Source organism: Pteropus alecto, unplaced genomic scaffold, assembly GCF_000325575.1.
Source record: "Pteropus alecto unplaced genomic scaffold, ASM32557v1 scaffold226, whole genome shotgun sequence".
Lineage (NCBI taxonomy): Eukaryota > Metazoa > Chordata > Mammalia > Chiroptera > Pteropodidae > Pteropus > Pteropus alecto.
The window spans coordinates 348,541-367,138 of NW_006440132.1; the positions used below are offsets into that span (position 1 = coordinate 348,541).

The 18,598-nt window shown below is 49.8% G+C and overlaps 1 protein-coding gene across 1 annotated transcript in view; it reads left to right on the top strand.

Annotated features, from left to right (window-relative positions):
* Window positions 1-18,598, top strand: part of TTLL11 (tubulin tyrosine ligase like 11) — a 204,669-nt gene that overhangs the window by 66,234 nt on the left and 119,837 nt on the right. The window contains 1 exon segment of the mRNA XM_006917063.2: window positions 13,749-14,324. Within this exon segment, the coding sequence (XP_006917125.1) occupies window positions 13,749-14,324 (576 nt within the window).

Consider the following 18,598-nt stretch of genomic DNA (forward strand, 5'->3'; position numbering starts at 1 on the left):
GGGAAAGAGACGTGGCCACATTGCAGTTGAAGTTGGTACCAAAGAATGAACACATGTTAGGGATCGAAAGGGCCTGAGAGACAATCCAGGCCACCCCGCTCTGGGTGAAGCCCCTCCATACCTGGACAGGTGACCAGGCTTCAGCTGGTGCTTGGTCATCTTCAGAAGGGGGCAGTTTAATACATTTCAAGGTAATTCATTCCACTGTGGGACTCCGCTAAATTTTAAAATATTTCTGAGTTGAGACTTTTCTCACCCTTTCTTCCTCATTCCCTGTGGTTTGTTCCCTGCAGACCCTGTGACGACAACCCTTCAGAAATGCCAAAATTTCTCCTGAGCTTTCTTAGCTCGTCTCTGGCATTGAACTTGGCGCCGAGATTATGCGATGAACAAACCTCATAGGTCTTGTTCCTAGGGAGCTTTTAATGGGGTAGGAAGGCGAATACGACCCAGCGAGCCCCAGGTTGAGGCTCAGGACCCCCGCTTCCTTTTCCAACCTGATGTTGTGGAAAGAGCTTGGGTTCTGAGCTGACTATGCGTGTGTTGACTCTGCACCACTACACGTGTGGCCTCGTTTTATTTCTTCCACTCTCTGAGCCCCATTTTCTTCTCCATAAACCCAAACGGCAACAGCCTCCTCAGGCTGTTGGCTGACGCGCACGAGTTAGAGTATTAAGATCACCTTAAAGCACCCAGCGCTACAGTGCCAATAAATGGCTGCTTCTTTCTCTTGCCTTTTTCCTACTCCCCTGGTGATGCGTTTGCAACTTCTAGATATTTCGAAAGTGCTTAAAGCTCCGAATAAAAAGATTTCTCAGAGTAAAACCACTCAGACTTATCTCTGCTGCTCTTGGATTCGTCCTTTGGTAGATAACCAGGGGATACTTTAAAAATTTGACAGGTGAGACACTAACAAGGAGATCGTGGCCACCTGGATTTGAGGCGAAGGCAAAAGGGTACATGGCCGCTCCGATTAATTGTTGTATATTGAATGTTATAATAGATACTGACTCAAGTCCCCGTGGACTCATAGCACCATATCTCCATGTCTTATACACTGACATTATAATCGGTCCACATTATTAATGTGGTTTTTGTGAGTTCCTGTCAGTGCTCTCCAAGTACATTATACTTCTATAAGTGTCCCCTGGTCGTGCAGGTCTGGGGATGCTGGCCCAGAGGGGTTTATTATAATCTCCATGAGATGGATGAAGACTTTGGTGCTGTCCAGTAACAAATACTCTTTCTTGTACACGTCTCTCTGTGGCTACGAGTTTATGGGGTTGCATCCCAATATCCTAAAATGCTGTCTTGAGGTTGTAGTTCAGCCGTCCTGTCTGTATGGGACATAGCCGAGGTGTCCCCTAGAGAGGACACACTTTCCAACGTCAGCGTCAGGGGTCTCTTAAAGCTGGCAGGGGATCTCTCAACCGAGCCTCTGGGGAATCTGGATGTGCTCCTAGGCCATGGGAAGACGCTGTCTCCCGCCATCTAAGGGCACACTGAAGAGCCCTGTCACGCTGAGATGAGAGTATGTATAAACAGAATGATCTAGCTGCGTGCTCTTCTCTGTGTTTATTTCCCTCGTGCTCTCCTGAGCCATTAATAAAGTCTTTTGAAGCTCGTTTGTATCTGGACCACGGGGAACTAAGGAAAGAGACGGAGCCATGCTCCACTTAAAAGCATTAAAAGGGATCAAACTCCCCTCCTGTCCTAAGTCCATTGCATGGGGACAGTGACTTGTGAGATACGCGCCCCTCCAGAAGCGGATTTGGGGGAGCAGACAAGACAGCCTGCTTCCACACGGAGAGATGGCCCCCACTGCCCCCCTCTGACTTGTTAAGGAGCAAAGATGTTTCCTTACAGGTGACCACCCAGGTTAAGTGACTGGGGGTGCTGGGCTGATATTTCCTGCGAGACCATCTCAGAGCTTAGCCAAAGGTCTTGTCCAGGGCCACCCGCTCCCATGGAAATAAAGGGGGAGGGAGATGGACAGTGTTTATTTAAGGGAAAGTGGCTCAGGGAGCTGGCCTTCACTGGCACGGTAGGCGTTCCTCTTTGTAAACCTCAGCCCGACTTGGCTTCCAATCCGCATGCAAGCTCATTTAGAGCACCACAGAGCTTCCCGGTGATTCCCGACTAGTCAACACCTTCGTGCTTCTCCTTGAGATTTAAACCAGTGGTTGAAATCCAGTGCTGGCAGCAGATCCCGTCCTCACCCTGCTGGTGTAAATGATCAGGCGAACGACTGTCTAGTTCTCCAGCAGGCACTTGGCTGCCAGGCCTGCTTCTCAAAAGTAGATTGGTTTCTTGGTTTGTTGATTATCATCCAGTGCTTTTCTGGTAGAGATTGGAGCTCTTGCCCAGAACCACCAGCCCTGCACTGCTGTCCATGTCCCGTGACCTTGAGCCAGGCCGGCCAGCCGCGGACCATGCCACCGGTACACAGGGCAGCAGGTGTCCAGGTTCATGGCCCTGGTCCCAGGAGTCATCGCAGACTTTGCTGCCTTGCCCCACTCTGCTCTTTACTATTCCTGCCTTCCTGACTTGTCCCTTCTTGTGTGACTCACGGGTCACCTGACTTTTTTGAACCTCAGATCCCTTATTTGTAACATTATTAAAAATGATATCACATACATACACGAAGGACACTGAAGAACAAAAAAAAAAGTATTTTAAAAAGTAACATTGAATAAGCAGAAAGGAAAAAACCGATGTTGGTAGATTTCTCATTGTAGCTGTGAGGATTAAGTAAAACAATAAACGTAAGGCTCATAGGACGTGCTCATACATGGTAGTTATTATATGTTATTAATTACGTCTTAAAGTATTAAGCTGTGAGCCTTCCTCTAGGAACTGGTTTATGAATCCTGAAAGATGATATGATTTTGCAGAAAAAGTAAGACCTTTGGGAATTTGAACACACACCTGGGTTCAGATCCTGGCCCCTTGGTGTCTGACTTTGGGGAAATGATTTATTTATCCTTTAAGTCCCAGTTTCCTCAACTCTAATAGTATTAGGCCGAACGATATGAAATTGCCAATATCCATATGACTGTTTTGACCTATAAAAACAGCAGTTTCATACAGCTCACCCTCTAATGCTTTACAAGGATTGGAAGTTGTGTACGGGAATGACCCAGCACAGCGCCTCTACTTCAGGCCTTCAGATCTCCTAGGGGCTGTCGCGATAATGCAGGCGAGAGATGCTGAGAGGGGCAGAGGATGGTGAGATGTGTTAAGAGGGGGAAATGTCAGAATTTGGTGACTAGAAGAGGTTGGATAACACAAGAAAAGGTAAAGGTAGGGTGACTCCCAGAGTTCTGGTTTGGGGACATAGGTGGATGGTGCTACTATTGACTGACAAAGGAGGCACAGGAGGAGGAGACTTGAGAAAAGGGACAAGGGATTTAGTTTGGGCCATGGCGAATTTCTAAAGCCTATGGAGATGTCTCATTATACGGGTCTGGAGACCAAGAGGGAAGTGTGTGCCAGACGTAGAAAGTGGGGGAAGTCAGCTGCATTCAGGGCGCACTTTAACTGAAGGTCCTGGGAGTGGTTGAAACTACCCAGGATTAGCACTCAAAGTACTGTTACCTGTGATCCTGGACAAAATGTAACAATGCCGAGCAAGTGAGACAGTGAAGTGGGTTCCAACCAGCGTTTGCTGAGTCCTACTTCATGCAGGGTTCCTTGCTAGGTGGGGACAGACAGATGTGGGGCAGCCTAGAGATGCTGAGATATTTTCCCTGCCTTTAAGGAATTAGCAATTAAGTTAACTCAGCCTCTTTTTTTGTAGGGTCTTAGAGTATCGGGGAAAACCTCTAGCTACAAAGTATAAAAATGAAAACGCTATTATTACTCATCTTGTAGGATTCGATTTCATGCATACATATTGACAAGCCTAGCCCAGTGCCTGGAGCTCATCAATACTCCAAACAGTGGAAGGGCATTGGGAGGGAGGACACCTGGTTTAACTGTTACAGAATATGACATTGATATTCTTGTATTTTTTTAAAGCTCAGTGTGTAAAGTGTGGCGAGAACATTGGAGACACATGAGGACTGGGAAGGGGGGAAAGCTGGGGGCTTGATTTTAATGTAGCCGATAACGTTGGAGGTGAGCGAAAGATTATTTCGCCAGTTCGTTAGCAGGAAAGCCTCAGTATAGGAAAAACGATTTGAGCTGGAAGGGGAGTGTACTCAGCAATTCAGTGTCGCGTTCAGATGGGATCAGCTGCGGTGCCTCCTGGGATCTCAAAAGGAGAGTGTAGGGGAGAAAGCTGGGGAGGGAGGCCTGTGAGGCCAGGGAGGGGAGCCAGGTTTGGGTCGGACTTCGCTGGGTGGCCCAAAGGAGTATGGGAAGCATGAGGCTGCCACCCGAGGGGACCAGGAAACAGCCGAGGGTCAGGAGACGGGCCCAGTGACCGAAGGGAGTGCTGGGCGGGCGTTCGGACTCCAGCCAAGCTGGCTGGCATGAGCCTCCGCAGAGAATCGAGAAGGTGATTGGGAGACCAAGGCAGAACAAGAAATTCTAACGTAAAGTGAAATAACAAAAAATAGTGCCGCGTTAAGTCCAAACGTAAGATATTATTTAGTCCTCACAGCAGCCATAGGAACTGGACACTCGTCCCGCTTTTGACAGGGGAGGATGCTGAACACAAGCAGGTTAAGAAGCTTGGCCAGGGCCCCCCGGCCAGGAGGTGGCCAAGCTGAGCTTTGACCCCAGGTCCGTCTGACTCCAAGGCTGTGCCCTGCGCCCTGCTCCTCCCCACACACTCAGATACGTGGCCCCCGGGGAGGCGAAGGGGAGCCGCAGCCTGGTCAGAGCCCACGTGTTAGGGGACCTTGAGAGAGCCGGGAGCGGGCAGAGGAGGCCGGGCGGGCGGCCTGGCCTGGCTGGTGCCCAGTGTCTGTGTGTTCTCACGCCCCTCACGCGGCTCCCACGACAGGTTCCTTTCTACTGAGCAGGATGTATCACTTCACGTGTGTTGCAAAGTGGCTTCCCGATCGATCGTTCACTAATGATGGATAGATTATGGCCACGTAAAGTCTCTGTGCACCAAAAGTGGGATCTAGCAAACTGCCTCGAGAACAGGCGGGGTTTGGGGCAAAGCATGCGGAGAGCTTCCTCTTTGCTGCTCCATTGTCGTGATCGGCAGGGCTGGCTTCCCTGAGCAGCCCCTGTGCTGCTGTGTCACCTCCCAGGTGAATGCGACAGCATCTTCCATGGAAAGGGCACCTCAGGCCCTGGACTGCTGACCTGGCTCCACCTTCTAGCCGGGCGACCGCAGGCTTCCTACTTCATCTCTGGGCTTCAATTTCCTCGTTCTCCTTACAGTGGAGATGTGAACATTAAATACGGTGATAGCTGAAAAGCACTGAAATTTATTGCTAACACCAAATAAATGTGATGTTATTATTCAAAACAAGGAGAGACTAATTCCCAAGGTCTCTTCTGAACGACCTCTTCAGACGCGTGAATCAATTATGACAGAAGAACATTGGGTCGGAAGTCTGGAGATTTTGTTTTAGTTCTGGCTTTGCCACTAGCTGTGTGGCCTTGATCATGTCTCCAGTTTCTTTGGTTTTAGAGTGTGTGTGTGTGTGTGTGTGTATGAGAGAGAGAGAGAGAGAGAGAGAGAGAGACAGAGACAGAGACAGAGACAGAGAGACAGAGAGACAGAGAGATAGAGACAGAGACAGAGAGAGAATTCCTTCCTGGGCCTGGCCGGGCAGGACGTGAAGACAGGCAGCTCCGTGTCTGTGTGAGTCCCTCTTACGCTGCTGGCCTTAGCTCAGGCACAGTGAGTCCTGCTTGGCTTGGCTCTGGCTTTGTACTCCCACAGCGATCTTCCTCCTTGCTCTGCCATTAAACAGAAGTTCCTACATCTCAACTGCTTTGTCTTTTCCCAAAGAACAAAGCTGTCATGGAAAGATCACAGACTTTTAAATCTGATCATCTTGGTTTCACATGATAATTACTGCTCCTTGGCCATGTGACCTTGGCCCTGGGACTCCACCTCTCTGAGCCTCTGTTTCCTTGCAGGGTATTTGTGAGGATTCAGTCGATCATGGCTGTATAGCAAATAGCACAGAATATGTGTTTCACAAATGGAATTTTCCCTTTCATCTTTCTAATTTGTTAAAATAGTTTTGCTTCTATAGAAGTTGGTTTACCTGGCAATCTGTCAACTGGGTATCTATTAAGCAATGTTCCTGGAGTTCACGAATGCTGTAGTAATCAAGTTTTGTGATAATTTTATTCTGGCGAATATTTATTGAGCACCCACTCTGCTATATACTGGGTCAGTATAAATAAGGCACGATCTTCATCCTCCTCGAGCACGTAGTCAAATGGGAGAGACAGTGAATCATAATAGCCGCACACCCTATGATAGACCCAGCACTTCACGGTCTTTAACGTTAGTGACCCTCACAACAACCCTGTGGCGAAGGCATCACTATCACTCCCATTTTCCAGATGAGCAAACTGAGGCACAGGGAGGCGAGGAACCAGTTGAAGGTTATGCAGCTGCGACGTGGCAGTGGCGTGGGGCTCCCTGGCACTGAGAGTCCAGCTTCAGCGTCCGTGGACTTAGCTTTCATAATAGACTTAGGACTTAGCTTTCATAATAGATCGTGTCCTTAGCTTTCATAATAGACTTAGGACTTAGCTTTCATAATAGACTGTGCAGCTCTAATACAGGACAGCTCTAAACTTAAAGACACGAGCGTACGTAGAGCACAGTGTGATGGAGGAGTGCCAGGCGTGGAAGGATGAGATGCCACCACCGTGGAGCACAGAGGACAGGGGCGGCCGTTCTCCTGGAGGGTCGTAGGCCAGGACAGGGTTCTCAGAGGGAATCTTTGAGCTGGGCCTTAGAGGATAAGTAGGAGTTCTGCAGGCAAAGAAGCGGGAGAGAGGTCTAGGTGTAGGGGCATGAAAGAGGGACTGAGGGCGGCGGGGGGCAGGCGGGAAAGGCAGGAAATGAGGCTGTGGAGAGAAAGAGAGGTCGCCTGCCGAGGACGGGGGCCTTCTAAGCCAGCCCAGGAGTTTCACATGAGTGGTCAGCTGCAATTCCTTGGGAATAATTAATGTTAAATCCTTTAAACTCAGAGGTCCCCAACCCCCGGGCTGTGGACCGGTACCTGTCCATGGCCTGTTAGGAACCGGGTCGCACAGCAGGAGGTGAGCAGTGGGCAAGCAAACGAAGCTTCACCTGTATCTGCAGCCGCTCCCCAGCGCCAGCATCACCGCCTCAGCTCCACCTCAGATCATCAGGCCTTAGATTCTCACAGGAGCACTGGTCCCTGGTGCCAGAAAGGTTAGGGACGGCTGCTCTAAACTGTTCGAGCAAACCCAGGGAAGTCATCACTGACAAAACGAGCAGGCGTTCTGTTTTGTTTTGTTTTGCCACTTAGGTTTTCTTAACTGGAATTCTTAAAGGCTGTGGAGGGTGACGCTGTTTGTCCACGCAGGGGCCGGTCTGCCAGGTTGACCCGGGGCCGAGGTGGCGGCGCTGACTGTCGGGCTGAGAGCTTCTTTGGACACCCTTCCCTTCCTCCAGTTCAGCATATTCCACGTCTGAGTTTAAAATTCGAGTCTCACCCCTGCCAGACAGTAAGCAGTTCCTATTTTCGCTGGTACTGGGAGAGTTGCCGTATCAAAGTCAATCATGTGTGAGCTACTGGACAACAGGGTCGGGTTCCAATGGCCAGTAAGGGGCTTGAGTAGTGACGTTATGACGCCCTCAGTTGGCTCCGTGGCTGTAGGTTCTCAATTAACATTCAGTCAATGAGGTGGAGCCCTCATCTCCCCTCCCCAAGCAGACCTCTCTCTTCCTGTGTTCCCTAAATATGTAAAGGGTACCATCCCCCCACATTGCCGAGTCCCTCTCTCTCCCTTCACCTCCGTCCAGTCGCCAGGGGCCACTAAATCTACCCGCGTCACGTCCCATCCGGACCCCGTTGCCGCGCCCCCAGCTTAGGCTTTCGTGACTCTGCAAGCCCCCGTATCGCCCTGCACCGTTCCTTCCAAACCATTCGTCACGAGGGCCAGAGTGATACAGGTGCCATGTCACCTGCCGGTTGAAAATCCGCCAGTTTCCGACAGATCGAGCACAAATACCAGGCGTTTGTGATCCCTTCCGCCCGCCCCGCCTCCCGATCCCAGGCGCGTGCGCGCCTCCCTCTCTTCGCTTTCCCGGTGTAACGTCGCCCATTGTGGAGGCTCCAGCCACCGTCCAGGGGCCTGATGACCCAGATCTCTCTCCCGAGCTCCACACACACACTTCCGGGTGACTCTGGGACCTCTCCAGCTGTGTGTCCTCTGGATTTCTCTGTCTGGCTCTTCATCTTCCCCAGCCTCCCCCAAACCTCTCCACTGTGATGCTTCCCCATCCGCCTAGACATTGGGCCGTCGTCCTGCATGCTCCTGTCCTCCTCGCTGGGTCACCCTTCAGTGACTCTTCCTCGCTTTGGGACGATGTCTAAACTCCTCCAAATGATCTTCGAGGCCCTTCCCTGTCAGGCCCTGCTCACGCCCAAGCTGGGTCTTCTTCCATTCCCTTTCCTTCCTTCATTCCAGACATGGGCTCTGGAACCGGAGGACCTGCGTTCAGATCCTGCCTCCATGTCTTACTGGCTGTGTAGCCTTTGGCAAGTTGCTGAACATCTCTGGGCACCCATTTCCTTATCTGTAAAATAAGGTTGTGGAGGGCTAAATGAGAATAGTACACATAAAGTGCTTATGATAGTGCCCGACCCATAATTAGTGCCCAGCAGGTGTGCGCTAATGACGTAATTGTTGTCATAGTGATCTGACCCCCCGCAGATCTCAGGAGTGAGACTTCACTGCACTCCCCTCTCCCCGCTCTCTGCTGTCCAGCCACGGGGACTATTCGCAGTTCCCCGGACGCATCCCGCTGTCTCCCGCCTTCATGACGCTGCTCTGCGACAGCGTGTTCCCGGCTCAGTTCTTTTTCTCGGCCTCACCCGCCTCTCTCCCACTTTGCCCTTTCCCGTCTGGCCCTCAGGCACCTGACTGCAGACTGCTTCCTTCACGGCTGACTCAGAAGTCGCCTTGAACTTCGGGAGTAGGGATTTTCCCTGGGTGCGAGGCTCGGTCCACTGAGGCTGGAAGGGGAAGGGGCTGGTTCCTGCACCGTGTCCAGCGTGTGCTTTGTGGCGTTTCTTTGTCTACCCAGAGGCTTGCTTCTGCTTAAGATCTGCTGCCTGTGCCTGCGATGCCAAGGGTCTCGGTTGCTAAGATTAGATGCGAATCCGCCTGCCTGACGGAGGACTGCTCTAACTGACTTCGACTTCCTCAGTGTTGCAGACACAGTCTTTCTTCAGGAATTGCCCTTTACCTGCCCCTCGCCGCTAACAATGCTTTGCAGCTTGGTATCCTAGTTGCTGAATTTCTCTCTCAAAATATTTTAGCTTGCTTCCCCCAGGTGCCCGGCCAGCTTCCTCGAGTGCACCATCCATCTCTCACCCAGATCTCCTGCTCACATAGATTATCTCCACGCGCCTGTCACTGCGGCTCGGCGCGAACTCTCCGCTGATTAATGTCACGTGCGTGTCTGTAACACAGCCTTCAACTGTGGTGATGTCAGGATAAATCATTGTTCAGGACCTGTTAGCTGGCAGAAGCCAGGGACCTTAGTGTGACCCCTTCATTTTATAGGTGAATTCAACAAAGCCTGAGAGGTTAGGCGACTTTCTCAAGGTCCCACAGACAGAAATTACCTGACTAAATCGGGACTAGAGTCCAGATTTTCTGCCTTTTGCGTCAGCAATCTTTCGAACTCACCAAAAGTGATTTTTCTTTTTTTTTCCATCAAAAATTTTTTTCAACTTAAAAAAACTTTTGAGAACATATGCATAACATAAATTTTACCGTCTTAACCATTTAAGTGTCCAGTTCCGCAGTGTTAAGTACATTCACACTGTTGTGTAACTGTCACCACCAGCTCCAAAACCCAGAATCTTTTTCATCTTCTCCAGCTAAAACTCTACCCATCAAATACTAACTCCCCATTGCCCCTCCCCCAGCCCCTGGTAACCATTCTACTTTCTGTCTCTATGAATCTGACTCTTCTAGGTACCTCATACAAGTGGAGCCACACAGTATCTGTCCTTTCGTGTGATGGCTTATTTCACTGAGCGTAATGTCCCGAAGGTTCAGCAATGTTGTAGCATGTGCCACAATTTCCTTCCTTTCTACGGCTGCATAGTATTCTATTGTATGAATCTACTGCATTTTGTTTATCCGTTCATCTGTCGATGGGCATGGGTTGCCTCCACCTTTGGCTATTGTGAACAATGCTGCCATGAACACAGATATACGAATATCTGTTCACCAAAAGCTATTCCTTATAAAACTCTTTATCTTTAGAGACACTTGCTGCTGCTGCTGCCTACTGTCGTTACTAATATTTATTTTCCTAATAGGAACTAGAAAATGCAAGAAAGAACAATAAAGAATATAAAAATCGCTGGCTTTTTGTGGCACATATTTCCAGGATTGTATTATTTGCCCATAATTTAAAAAGTTTTATACAGACTGAGAATTTTAACAGGTAGGCCAATCTGTGTAGTAGGAAGAACACTTGAAAATATTTAAGACAGAGAGTATGAAAACTGAATGTGATCTTGACCAACCCTGGCATTTTAGATATGAGTTCATTCAAAGTATGATCTTACCTTAACAGCACCACAGCTTTGTAGGGGTGCTTCTTTAAGACCATTTTAACATCTAAAAAGAGAATTTGGAATTAGGGTCTTTCCCAGTTGCGTTTCTTAGGTTTCCACTAGGGGGCAGTAACAGACAGATATTTTTTAATGGGCCGGGTGAGTGCCAAGCAATCAGGCCACCGCATCTCTTGGTATCTCTTTCAGCCATCCCTGCATTCAGTGGATTGCACGTTCCACAGCAGGTTTGAGTAACAACGGAGATGCCATCAGCTGTAGCCTAAGTGCAGGAGTTCAGGCTAACAGTGCATAAAACTTCAATACATGTTGATCCCAAATTGTATTTTTATTTAATTCACATTAGTCCAGCGATTCGCAAACCGAGCGAATGTCAGAATCACCTGTCATGCTTTTTGTAAAATACGTATGCCCAGGTCTCATCCCAGATCTATGAAATCAGAATTTCTGGAGTCGGGGCCTAGTTACACAGACTATATTTAGATCCTGGTCGATGACTTCTTGCTAAGAACCAATGCATTAGTCCTTAACTTTAATAATTTTAGTAGTTGGGAGGAAAGTGAGGAGAGTGAATATGAAATTCTGGAAAATCTATCTCCCTTCGAAAAACAGAAGTTGCTGAAGGGTCTGGTGACTACGGGAACCACACCCAGCACAGCCAGGAGGCTTCCACACAGACTGCACCAGAAACCCCGACAGGCGATCTGGAACGGGAGCCATCCTGGCAAACTCAGGGTCTGTGGTTATAGTTCCAGGAAGGCCATGCTCAGGGGCCAAACCCTTTGGTGTGAGGACAGAGCTCAGATACCAATGATGTCTGCTATGTTAAAAGGTTCTTTTCTATAGTATTCAGGAGAAAGAGACCTGTAATTTTTTCTTATCCGAGGTAAAAATGGCACAGAAGACCTCAGTTCTCATCCTAACCATGTCTCTAGCCAGCTATGGCACCCAAGGCAAGTCATGTCACCTCTGTGAGCCTCAGCTTCCGCATTCGAATTATGAGAGGATTGGGTGATATTGAACTTTGAGGATCCTAATGGTTCTAAAAATTCAATGATTCTGTTAGTATTAATAATCCCGATTTGTATGATACTACTCTGGCAAAGAGCAGAAGAAATATTCAGTAATGCAATGAATGGCAGAGACTATAGACCATGTAGTTTAATTTATTTAAGGCATACACACTGAATTCAAAAGAGAAAAAAATATTGCTTCTGAAAAAAGTATTGAACTGTTAGTATCTTCGGCATAGCAGAAGCTTTCCAGAGGGAGAAATTACCCATCAGTGTAAACTTGACATTTTTCGCCTCCTGATCCATAACTGCCACTTCTCCAGAACATTTATATTTACTGTAAAGGGCCGAATGTATGAATGCTGTGGATGAATATTAAGTAACTACATAAACGTCAAGGTTGCAGTTGCAAGAAAGCTCCGTGGAGGGCCCTGGGAAGCTTGCATTGATCTCCGATGAAGTTTCATTCCCGAATCCTGCTGACAAGGGGAGACAATTGATGTGGACCATTATTAAGGCTTTAAGTGTTTCTCCATTGTTAAAGATCTTTTACAAGCCCGGAGTAACTGATAGTGCCCAAGGAATTGGCAAAAGCTTCACTTAGAAATATAGGCTGGTCAGAGAGATAAGTAAAGCCCAGAGTGCAGATGCCCCAAGCTGGCTTACGCAGCAAAGGTGGAGGCCAGGGCGAGCCCAGTGCTGGGGCCTGCCACCCCGACTCTGCATCACACACTTCAGAATGGAGGGAAGGCCTGCTCTCCGTCTCTTTCACGCCAGAAGCTGAGAGAGTGGCTCCTTCTTTCAAATCCACCTTTACATTTCCTCTGCCTTCCGGCCCCACCTCCGTGAAAACCTCCTGTCCCGCCATGTAGTCCATCTGTTCTCCATGGCTGCACGAAAGATGTGACAGGCGTCCAGGAGACTTGGGCGCGTATGAATTACGCAGACCTAGAGATCCAGACTGACTGGACTAGTCAAACGCCCTGGATGATTATGTGCGTGTCCTGCTGACCTGGAGCTGGGAGGAGAGCAAATATTACAGATGACAGAATCCAGTTTCAAAAAGATCTCAACACACTGACGGATTGGTAAAATCTGCTAGATGAACCTTATAAGAGACACAGATGATAAAACTAACATTTTCTGTGTACTGGCTCTGTGCTTGGCCCTTGCACATATTAGTTTATTTCTTCCTTATGATGACCCAGTGAGGGTTGGTTTTATAGCCCTGTTTTTAAGACGTGGAAACCGAGGCCTCTCAGTACAGGGGAAGGTGCGTGTTACATCCGCGATCTAGAGACCAACTCCAGTTCTGCCCCCCACTTAGCCAGCAAGCTACTCCATCCTTGAAAAACAGCAACAGTGAGGCTTGATGGTGGCCTTGTATGTGTCAGGCTCCGGGGCTCAACCCTTCGCAGGTATTACCTCATCAATCCTCAGAATAATCTTTCTCCTATTTTGCAGATGAGGAAGGCACAGATAATTTAAGTAACTTGCCCAAGTCACACAGTAAGTAGCAGCGCCAGGGTTTGAGCCCAGGCAGCCTGACGCTACGCTCTTAACAACTGCTGTACCTTCTCCGTTCCCCATATGATAAAAAGAACCACTGTGTCGTCTGTGAGCGTCGGATGCGATAACTCACGACAAGGGCCTAATATAGTGCTTGGGGCCTAGTAGGCACTCATAAATAGTCCTAGGTCATCATCATCGTCATCAGTTATACGACTTGCTCAGGGTTATAGCTAATAACCAGCAAAGATCTGGGATTCGAACCCAGGTCTTGTGCCTGCAAATTCACTGCGCTCTTTCTCCATCTCCCTTCTGGAGGATTGAGGTCTGTCCTTAGGTCACTGTCTCAGTACTGGGCACAGTGTCTTCCCCCAGCAGGTGCTCGGCGAGTGCTCACATAGACGGGGCTCATTTTGTCGCTCATTCACCAAGCATTTGCCAACGTCCTGCTCTGTCCTGGGGGGCCCGAGAGGAAAATAACATAATGCTAACCCTTCTTTTCTCCCCCCAGGTTCGAATGGTGAAAGACGGTGACCCCTCCTGGAAGCCCACTTTTATTGTGAAGCCTGATGGTGGTTGTCAGGGTGACGGAATCTACCTCATTAAAGACCCCAGTGACATCCGCCTGGCAGGCACCCTCCAGAGCAGGCCGGCGGTGGTCCAGGAGTACATCTGCAAACCTCTCCTTATCGACAAGCTTAAGTTTGATATTCGTCTGTATGTCTTACTGAAGTCCTTAGACCCCTTAGAGATTTACATAGCCAAAGATGGACTCTCTAGATTCTGTACGGAGCCATACCAGGAGCCCAGCTCCAAAAACCTGCACCACATCTTCATGCACCTAACCAACTATTCCCTGAACATCCACAGCGGCAACTTTGTCCATTCGGACAGTACTAGCACAGGCAGCAAAAGGACGTTTTCTAGCATTCTTTGTAGGCTGTCTTCCAAAGGTGTTGACATCAAGAAGGTCTGGTCTGACATCATCTCCTTGGTGATTAAGACTGTCATTGCCCTGACGCCAGAGCTCAAAGTTTTCTACCAGTCGGACATCCCCGCAGGGAGGCCGGGGCCCACGTGCTTCCAGGTAACGTCGCCCGTCCCCCGCCCGAGTTCTCAGTCTCGATAGGGCCTCGTGCGGGACGAGGGGTGGGGGCGGGCTGGCCAGAGGTGAGGAGGGGTGGTTGCTCGTGTGGGTTTTGGTGTCAACCCGGGATCCAACTTGCAGCTTTCTATTTGCTGGCTGTGTGATTCAGGGTAAGTGACTTCCCTTTTCTCATCTGTAAAATGAAATTAATAGCACCTCCCTCTGAGGACGAGACGACATATGTGAGGCGCAGTGCCTGCCATTCATGTATTCATTCTCTCTTTTGGCAGTTTTTACCACCTGCTTAAGGTAGGGGCCAGGCACTGTCCGAGGTCCTGGTGAGAGCGGAAGTCAGGTCTCTGTGAGAGACAAATAATTTAAAAAGTAATTAGCGTGAAGTGTCACAAGTGATAAGTGGAGGAGGAAATGTCCTGGGCACTGAGATTGTGGAGCCATCTAACGTCTTCTGGATGGGAGTAAGGATGGTCTGGGAAGGCTTCCTGGAAGAAATGACAAGTAACCTGGACCCCGAAGTTAAGAGTTAAATGAAGCAGGCGAGACTGGGCAAGGCTGGGGAGGACAAGGTGTTTTAAGGGGAGACACGTTTGCAGCCCTTGGAAGAGGAAAACATGAATCATTTGAGGAACTGAAAAAGGTTCTCTGCGGTTGGAGGGGGGTCTGGAGGCAGAGGTTGGGAGGGAGATGAGGGAAGATGAGGTGGGAGAGGTAGGTGAGGGCCAACTCCCTGAGAGCCAAGGGCAGTGAGGGCCACTTGAGGATGTTAGCAGGGGACCGACGAACTCAGATTTGCACGTTACAAAGAACAAACTGGCTGCAGGGAGGGGACGGACTGAGGCGAGGCTGGGATCGGGGAGGTGACTAGTGAGCTGATCGCTTTCGTACTGGTGAGAGATGATGCTGGCAGGGCGGAGATGGGGAGAGTTGGAGTAAGGGCCGTCGAGGAGGTAGGATGGCTGGGCTCGGTGATTGGATGGAGCTGGGGGAGAGCGGAGAGATGGTGGCAGTGAGGGAGCAAGAACCGAGACCGAGTGGCAGGTGGCTTAAGCACTTACATGCATGGACAGAAGCCACCGGCAGGGGACCAGGCTTGTGGAAGACGGTCAGGAGCTGGACTTGGAAATGTCTTTGAAATGCCCGTGTGACATCCACGTGGGAAGGTTGAGCAGACAATTGGACATTTGGGCTTGGAGTTGAGGAGTGAAAAGTCTGGGCTGCAGAGAAAGATCAGGAACTCATCAGTGTTCGGATGGTGACAGAAGCCACGAGGGGCTGCAGAGTGAGACGAGGCCTGAGAAGGTCTCAGCCACGTAAGTAAGGGACGGCGGGGGAGGGGGACCCCGTAGAGGAGGCCGAGAAGAAGCAGACCGAGACATAGGAGGGACATCAGGAAGGCAGATACCGTACTGCCCAGGAAGACGTACCTGGAGAAGAAGCAGGAGGGGGCGGCCTCGCAAATGCTGCTGAGATGTCTGACGAGGCCCCATCTGAAAATGTCCCTGTACTTCCTGACTTCAGCGACACTTGTTTTCAGTGGCGTGATGGGACAGGGGTCAGAGTACAGTGTAGTGAGCCAGAGCACGGGAGGCAAGGCCATAGGAATGCGCGAAGACATCCTTTCATGTCATTCGGCTGTGAAGGGGAATGGGGTTGGGGGACATGGAGTCCAGGCACTCAGTAGGCTCACAACTTCCTGCCACCAGAGAAATCAGAATGGGAAGGGGGTGATATGACAGGGTACCTCTGGGACCCTCAGCATCTAATCTTTAGTTCATAGCAGTTGTATATATAAAAAAAGAATACCTGGAACACGTGTGTAAGCTAAGGAGCGGAACAACAAAATAACCATCCCAAGCCCCGCCTCCCGGCGCCAGCGCCCAATCACCGTGCCGCTCCCCGTCCCGTTCCTCCCCCTCTCCCCCCCAAGGTAACCGTTATCCTGAATTTTATGTTTATCGTTTCCTTGCTTTAAAAATACTTCTATAACCCATGAATGTATCCCTAAACAATACACTGTTTTCTTTTGCTTGTTTGGGGGCTTTATAAAAACGCGTTGCAAAGTGTGTAGACTTCCGCAATATTCTTTTCCACCACGTGTTCGCGCGGGTTGTTGGTATCAACATCGTTTCACTTGCACTGCTGTGAATGGTAAATAGGCACCATTTGTTGATCCGTTTTGGGGGTTATTTTCTAGTCCTTTATCTAAGACTGTGGCAGAGGAGTGACCGTAGCACGGTGCAGGATGGGGAGGGAGGCAGAGGGGCAGCAGAGAGGAGGCTGGCACTGAGGTGCGGCCCCAAATCCAGGGCGGCTCCCCCGGGGGCTGGGCGCCAGCCATCAGGGTCTCCAGGCAGGAGAGCGGACCCTTTGGAGGGGAATTCCGGCAGGGATAGTGCCAGGAGGGGCTAATCGTCATCAAGAAACCTGTCCTTAGGCACTCAGACCCCACGTTTTGGGTCGCGGGCAGGATGTCCAGCTCAGCCACCAGGTGTGCAGCTTAAGGCATTAGAAGGGGGAAGTGAGCAGAACCCAGAAGTAGGACCAGAGAAGACAGGCCCTGGCCTGAGACAGCGAAAGCTTAGGGTGAAGGAGACAACTGCAATGTGGGGGCATCCAGGGGTCATTCCAGGGGACTGTGTGGTCACATCTGTTTGACAGTGACAGCCATTCCAGGGGTATCATGTAGGCCTGGCGTGCATGGCCCAGCCACGGCGCCCTGGCACAAAGAGGGTGCAGGGCGGAGGGCCAGGGCGGTTGTCTGGTTATAGACAGGCTCCCTGGGGCAGCCATCCGGGTGGAACCCGGCCGAGCTGTGGGGGCCTGGAGGGCAGACAGGGAGGCAACCTCTGGTTTGGACAGATCATGCCTAGCGAATGGAACCACAGTCCTGTGACCATTTCCATTGCCTGACCGCACTAAATGCTTCCAGGCCTGGGGTCAGGGGAGGAGCACGGCGCTAGAAGTAAGTGCAGGGGTCTCTTCCTGCAGCGCTGTGTGACCTCGGGCAAGTTTCATCACCACCCTGAGCCTCCGTTTCTTTTTCTACCTTCTGAGGAGCCTTGTGAAGTAATGTAGGCGAAAACGCTTTGACAAGGTAGGAGGTGTTCGATGTTTGAAATGTGTTTCACCATACATTTCAGATTCACAATGACTGAGAAAATATTATCCTTTTCTCCTTGGAGGCCCCTCCTGCTTTCTTTGTTCTTGTCACTTGTTAAATAAAGCACTTGTTAGCGTGCGTCTCAAGCATCTGAACTAACTTGGAGCCAAAAGATATAGGGACAGTGTATTGTTCTGCCATTGACTTGCTATGTAATCTCGCACAAGGCACTTAATTTCTGTGCCTCAGTTTCTTCGCCCATCCCACAGGGTTCTTGAACTCACATGAGATAAAGTTTATGAAGGGCTTTGCAAACTGTAATATTCTGCGCATATGTGATAGATTATTTCTTTGCTATGAAGCCCCTTTTTGCTTGTAGCCTGGGCCTGGCCCAGATGCCAGCATTCCAGGACACAAACCCTAGACAACAAAATTACACTTATCGCAAACACGTGACCATGACCCCTTTCCCATTATAGCCGCAATAACTACTTGGGAAATTGTGATGGCCCATGGCAACCGCTGGCAAGGCCCAGGCTGTGGGCAGGTTTCCTGTAATCTCTTGCCTAGGAACGTGGCTACCCTGCCATTTTGGCCTTTCTCCCTGTCATTGCCTAGGCAGCCCCCAACAACATATCCTCATGTCGGTCTTCTTGAGGGCAGCAGTGTGACCTTGGCTTAGACAGTGAGGTCCGTCTGGGTGTAGATGATTCATGTGGCAGAAATGCACATACAGAGGAAAGGTTCCCAGCTCAGCTTTAAATAACATCCATTCCAGTTCCATTGCTTGGTCTGTCTTCCCCTAGTTCCATGTCTAATTCTCTCCTTGACCACGACCCTTTCCCCAAATGTCTGGAAGAGATACCTTCCCTAACTCGTTAAGATGCTTCTCCTCTTTCTTCATTGTTCTTTAACTTCCTCCTCCCCATTCAGCCCCAGACACCCATAGGATGGAGGCAAATAAGCAGCCCAGTGGTCATGTGAGGCTTGGGTTTCATTCTCAGATGCCCTGGGTTTGAGCTAACTCCAGCTCCTCCTTCCAGCAACTCTAGCTGGTGAGCTTGGCAAGTTAACCTCTCTATACTTCCTTTTCCTTATCTGCAAATAGAGATGATATTTGTATCTACCTCACAGATCTTTGTTTCCAGATCAAATG